This window comes from Lactuca virosa, chromosome 5 (assembly GCF_052849685.1).
Source record: "Lactuca virosa cultivar CGN04683 chromosome 5, Lactuca_virosa_CGN04683_v6, whole genome shotgun sequence".
Lineage (NCBI taxonomy): Eukaryota > Viridiplantae > Streptophyta > Magnoliopsida > Asterales > Asteraceae > Lactuca > Lactuca virosa.
The window spans coordinates 299,658,550-299,665,644 of NC_136430.1; the positions used below are offsets into that span (position 1 = coordinate 299,658,550).

At 38.0% G+C, this 7,095-nt stretch overlaps 1 protein-coding gene across 1 annotated transcript; it reads right to left on the reverse strand.

Annotated features, from left to right (window-relative positions):
- Nucleotides 1–1,716: 1,716 nt before the first annotated feature.
- LOC145112967 (uncharacterized) lies at nucleotides 1,717–2,184 on the reverse strand. Its single transcript, XM_079049070.1, has one exon. The coding sequence runs from the start codon at nucleotides 2,182–2,184 to the stop codon at nucleotides 1,717–1,719; it is 468 nt and encodes a 155-aa protein (XP_078905196.1).
- Nucleotides 2,185–7,095: the final 4,911 nt, after the last annotated feature.

Genomic DNA, 7,095 nt, shown 5'->3' on the forward strand with positions numbered 1-7,095 from the left:
GAAGGATGATATTAGATTTAGTAGTTAGATAACCTTGAAATTTGTAAAGTGTAATTGACATTAGATGATGAATAAAAGGTGTTTTATTTATGAGTAAAGTGTTGCTATCTCTTGTCGATCGTTTACTATATTTCTTTTGCATGTTTTGACTTCCAGAATAATTATGTTTGGTATATCATATTATTCGAACCTCCACAGTCGGTCATATGTCGGAAGTAGGTATGATTCAAGACTGTCATGATTGGTTGCAGAGGTCTAAGTTGTTGGACATGGCTACAACACTCATGAGTGCTCATAAGTTCTGAGCATTGGACTTAACCCACGCTCACCGGAATCACTTCATGGAATTTATCTCGAGTGATCGTGAGACGGTAATATCATATAAGTCTTCAAACCTAGATATATGATTTGTTACTTATGAGTTGGTTATGCATTGATTGTACGAAAACGCATTGGTAACTCGATGTTATAAAACGTGCTCTTGTGTATAATTCAATGAGTAGTAGAACAAACATATGAGTCGAAGTTTATCTGTTCCTTCTTGGATTAGAAGCTGATATCTAGGCCCCTCGATGATTTTGTTTTGACCTATGTACTGGGCCCGGTCAGAACTAAGTTGATGTGTTCAATTGAGTTCTATGTCAAACAAATCGGAAATCGGGAAACAAACTGCTGGACACAAAGTAAGACACTGTTCCATGTATTTGTCCGGCTGATATCTAGAACAGAGGATTATATGATCACTTATCTGAAATGGCGTATCATCATCTTCTCAGTTCCAAGAAACGTTGAAAAGAGCTACGATTGCTGATCGGTTCCTGAAGTCATACTTGCAGTTATAGTTATTAGACTTATCCAAGTGGGAGACTGTTGGATAAGGTGTCTAAGTCCATAACTATTTCTGGTATGTACTTGACCCGACCCGGCATGGTCCATTTGGGTTGCATGGCATCATGCATTTGGATAGACTAAATGAGAGAAATAACACTTGTGGTTTATTAATATATTATAAGTTCTAATATATTAATAGTATTATTTAATTAGTATTGATCAAGAATTAATCTAGGATTAATTAAGTGATCAAAAGATGACTAATTAAATATATGGGTTGATCATGTAAATCATCCATAACTTGTATAGTGGGCTAAAAGGCTCCATGGATAATCAAGTTGGGTTAAACCCATTGAATGCTCCATGGAGGCTCCATGGGAGTTACAACCCATGGGTCATGGAAATGAAGAGTCATGCCACATTAGGGTTTACATGGTGTAACCCTAGATGTGACACACTATATAAGCAACATGTTCTCCACCAAAATCGGCGACAATAAGAAACAAGAGGGCTAGGCCGATTTTAGAAGTGTGTATTCTCTCTAAAGTCATTCCAAAAGAATTTGTTGTTGTGTGAAGCATTTGAGGCATCACACTTGGGGTGCTAGGCTCACAAGGTTTCAAGGATCATAAGCAACAACAAGGTAAGTTATTCTATCTTTCATGCAAGTTAAAATTTGTTCCCCATGTATGCTAGATAGGAATATAACCTTGGAATTCAACTTTGCATGATAATTAGACAAACATAGATCCAAGGTTATTAGGGTTGCATGTACACTTAGGAAGTGTTAGAATGCTCAAAATCCATCATCTCCAAGTCAATCTCTTTCTCCCTGTCTCTCGCCACCATATCCTCCAATGTCCTACAATTGGATATACTCACAAACTACCTGATATCGTTTCTCAGCATACCATGGTACCTCGCCTTCCTCATCTCTTCATCCACCACATATTTGGGAACTAGCAACGCCCTCTCACGAAACATAGGGGTGATCTCCGCCACTGAATTAGTAGTCTGTCGAAGGTCCAAAAACTCCCTCGCCAACTGTTGAATCTCAATCACCAGTACCAACTCAGCCCTAAATCTCGTCACGAAATCCTCCCAAGTCATATACTCAACCGCATCGCCTCCCAAGGCATGTCTCACCTCCTCCCACCACTCTCGAGCTCTGTCTTTCAGAAGACATGAAGCAGGTCTGACATTTTCCCCCTCGGGGAAATAGCTACTACGAAAGGCGTTCATGACATCCGATAACCAACTCCTTATCGCAATCGGGTCCTTTTTCCCGAAGAGTGTTCCACATGCCTGAAACTCACGGAAAGTCAAAGTGCGAGCTCCCTTCATCGCCACCATATCAGATCGAATAGCGCTCAAGCGCTCATCTAGAATCTCCAAGATATGCTCCTTGATTGTACCAAATATCACAGGAGTCTGCTTAAGAATATTGTGTGTAATCTCTGCTGAAATGAACTACCGGATCTGATCATCCATAAACCCAGATCCAGAGCCTGAACCCGAACTAACACCGACACTAGAGCTGCTACCAGAATTTCCTCAAGTGATAACCATATTGAAAATAAATGATATAAACCATCAGAACATACTTAAAGAATCCCATAGTCTACAATCTTCTTGGTATCTTTGTGACTCTCCTTGAATCGAGTACATATCCTCCACTTGCAGTAGTACAGGCCCATATTACATTCCACATCTATCTGTTCTTTCCTTAAGGATCGCCCCGAATCCCCCAAGTTACTTCCCAAACAATCTAAACATCCCTCAACAAAACAAGGCTCTCAGCACCGAATGACCTCCTAGGTTTTCCTAGGGCTACCACCACACCACTCTCCGCCATCAGCTGTAGAAGGAAGTCCACCTAACACCCTCTAACTAGCTTACAAATACAATTACATACCACCAACACCAGATAATTCTTCAAATGAAATGTCTCACACTACAACGGTTGGACTTAAACAAGAGTTGCACAATAGAGTTAAACCTAACCTTCTAAAATTATCTACTCTCAGTAATATGTAATTTAGCATATTCTCTTACTAGTTATACGATGTTAATGGAAATTCCTAAAAGAACAAAGCAAGCAGAATTCATGCATTGTCGATATCAGGGCATAACCTAAACATGCCATCCTAGCACTGACTGATCAGTACTAGCATGCAAGTCTACAAGCTCATACAATAGGCATATAAAGACATCTCTCCTAGCATTCTATCATGGAATCCTGAGCAGATCATTATCCTTAATCTAGCAGACGATTCACTGATTCCAAATTCAAAGCATAACACAAAACATGTATGGGTATTTTGGGAAAACTTACTTGAGCTCGATCGATTGCATGCACCACACCCCTTTCTTTTATTAGAAAACTCCTTTTTATAAAGCATTTCTTTTTATGAAAATCTTCCTAAAGGCTCAGTTTGAGTTCAGACATACCCGAGAGTATGCCCGAATCGCTCAAACAAAGGCTCTGATACCAACTTGTAACGTCCCAAAAATTCAAAACCAATTTTTTTCATATCAATTAAAACATCAACCAAACGTGTTTAGTACACCAAAAGGTAAATCATAATCTATTCATAATCTTCCAAAACACATCAGAGTCAAATAAGTGAAAAGTCCGGGTGTGCGCGATGCAATCATCCCGAGCTCTTCCCCTTCGATCTAGAAATACCCAAAGCATAAACTGAAAACCATAAGCACGAAGCTTAGTTAGATCCCCAAAATACTGCGTACCTTACATATATGGCAGGTCAAGCCTGTGTCGGGTCTATTTCACCCCCGGGTTTATTTCACCCCCGAGTCTATTTCAACTCATATGCTAGCTTAAGGGTGTGTCAGGTCTATTTCACCGCCGGTTCTATTTCATCCCCGAGTTTATTTCAAGTCATATGTCAGCACAAGGCCGTAGTGGGTCTATTTCACCCCATATATATATATATATATATATATATATATATATATATAGCAACAGGAACACATTCATACAACATATACAACATGAGTCATAAAGACTACAAGCAGATACAATCCCTAGTGTCCTACAATATAGTGAACAAACTCACCTCAGTCTGATGTAAGTCAATAGATGCTCGGGCTGCTGAACGGGAGAATCCCCACACTACCCAACCAAATAAAACCCTAATTAGTAATTTGGTCATAAACTATAACCGATAATCTAGTTCATTGGTCAAACACCCAGGGTAAAATACCATTTTACCTTTTCCTCACTTGTCCCAATACTCGAGGCCTAAACTTAATTGCACTAAAAGCCCAATAGTGGCCCAATAACTAAAGGTTACCTAAAGCCCAATATGCGCTCAAATCCAAGAAGGCCCAAAGCTAACAATGGCTCAAAGTTAGAAAGGATAGTGGCCCAACAAGGCCGAAAAACCCAATAGTCCAAATATGGCCCAAACCACAAAGCCCAAGACCAGGCTTGTATGTAGCGCGTACCGAAAGTACGCCCGACGTACTAGGTGGCTTGCCTGATTGGGGACTCGAATGTGTACTCTTGTATACGCCCAACATACGCGCCCATTAATCACTTTTTCCTGTAAGCACTTAATGCCTACAACCAGACGTCCAAGCTTCATATCCAATCCTTGGGGAACGTCTTAATACATAAAGTCGTTAACATGGAACCTTTACATGGCTCAAAAGAACTCAAACCCTAGATTTAGCGTCCTACTTTCACCAGATAGACATAAACTCATGCATGGTTGATCCTCAACCATCAAGATGCTAACTTTATGGACTAGAAATCTCAGAAACATCAAGAGAAGCAACTCCTAACTTCTGGAGTGGAAGGATCCCACTAGATCTCATTCATGGGACTAAAAAGTGAACAAAACTCTGTAATACGAGATCTAAGCATACAATGAGCAAGTTCCAAGCTTTATACCTCCATGAATCTGGAAATGATGAGTAGAATCTGGATCTACAAGCTCTCCCTTGGTCAAAGCTCCTTCTTCAAAAATCTTCTTCCTTAAAGCTCACCAACACACACTAAAACACACACAAAGAGGGTCAAATCTTCTCTAGAGGGGTTAGGGTTTCGAAATGAGACTCAAAGGGTAATGGAGGCTGAGAAATGAGGGGATCATGGGTCATAATGTTGCTTAAATAGGGTCCTAACCCTAAAATTTGGGGGTTTTCCCCTGTTTGCGTATGCCCAACGTACAACCACTTTTCCGACAATGGCAACAATGCCCTAGGTACCAAATTTGCAAACTATTTACACAACAAGGGTCGAAAATGAAAAGTACCTTTAATCGGGTGTTACGAGAATAATATATATTTTCATCTTACAATTATTCTTGACTAAATCCATGAACTAACTTTCTAAGTGTGGGTTTTTCTAATACTTAAATCTTTATTTCAAATATTTATGAGTGTTATTGCAATCTCTATATAATATCCAATCTCTATGGATAATCCACTAACGCTCATGACTAGGGATGAGCATTAGAACCGCCGGAACCGGAACCGGACCGGAACCGGAACCGGAATTGGTAATAGGTCCGGTTACCGGTTCTCCATTTTTATGAAAACCGGTCCCGGTTCTAAAAACCAGAACCGGTTTGACATTTTTTTCATTTTTTAAAATGCGCATAACTCGCTCATATGAAGTCAAATTATTTGATTTTTTTTCCAACATGTAATTTGGAGTTTGTAATTCATTTTTGACGGTATAAACATATGTTTTGGTTAGATATTGAATCAGACACATGCCCCGAAAGAAAGCATATCGATGTTGCGTTTTTTTTATTTCAGCATTATTTTTTTGTTTTTTTTAATATGTCCCATTTTTTAAATGTGTATAACTCATTCATATGACGTCGGAATTACTTAATTTTTTTCCAGCATGTAATTTGGTGTTTGTAGTTCATTTTAGACTATAAAAACACATATTTTGGTTAGATATTGAATCAGTTATAGACCCCGGAAGACAACATATCAATGCTGCGTTTTTTCTGTTTCAGCGTTTTTTATTTTGTTGGATTTTGTCCCCGCTTTTAAAATGCGCATAACTCACTCATATGAAGTCGGAATACTTGATTCTTTTTTCATCATGTAATTTAGTGTTTGTACTTCAATTTAGAATGTAAAAAGTCATAATTTGGTTAAATATTGAATCATTTACAAGCTCCAGAAGATAACATATAATCTATAGTATTTCAACCGGTTCTACTTTGAAAAATAACCGAAAAACCGGGACCGGAACCGGAACCGGCGCTAGAACCGGCGGTCCGGTTCCCGGTTCTTACTCACTTCCAAGATTATAACTGATTGTGGAGGTTTTGTGGGAAATAGGTGTCCAGTTTCATAACCTATTGTTATAACTTTGGAAATAATAATAAAGTCCTTTTTGGGTTGCCCTCAAGAGCTAACATAGCTAGAAATATTTTTTAAGAGAGTGGGATATATAGTTCATTAATTTATTACATGTTAATAATTTAATTAAAAATTAGTTAAAGTTAATTAGAAATAATATGGAATTAATTTTGAATTAATTTAAATGTACAAGGGCTAAATGGTAATTATGCAAAAGGAACATTATGGATGTCCATAAGAGTGGACAGTTCTGGAGGGCTTCCAGAAGACTTCCAGAATGCTTCAGGTAGCTAATAAGGATAAAGAATTGAATGAGGATTAAATCTGATAATTTAATTGATTCAAATTAGGTTTATCTATTAAATACCACAACTATATAAAGACCCTACATGCCTTAGTAAAACCGATCCTACTCCCTGTAACGTTGAGACTTTTGTATTTTCCAACCTCTTTCCCCTCTCTCTTAAATTTCTAGGATTTTAGTCTTTTGGGTGTGAGAGATTAGAGGCATTCCTAATTTGGGTGCTAGATCTTCAATAAACAAGAAAGGAACTCAAGATTATCAAGGATACACAAGTATATACAACTATACTTGAAAGTTTAGTAAATCAATCTCTCTCTTTAGTTTATATTCCTAGTTTTGAAAGTATGTTGTCATAATACTAAAACCTAGATCTACGGTGCATATACTTAGGGTTTATATTGAACGCTTCTGTTGCCTAATTTTAGTGCATAGATTCCTACTAAACCCATTAATGATGTCAAATCCATTAGGTTTTAACTATACACAGTCCTTGAAAAATTGAGAAAAACTAAAGAAGCCAACTAGTTGTAGGGCGCGACACGCTTTATGGCAATTTACAAATTTTGGAAGTTTTTCTATAATTTCTAATGTGGGGTTTATCTTTAGTT

Bases quoted from the DNA above. Each gene is read 5' to 3' on its own strand.
- LOC145112967 (XM_079049070.1), bottom strand. From the start codon at position 2,184: ATGGTGGCGATGAAGGGAGCTCGCACTTTGACTTTCCGTGAGTTTCAG.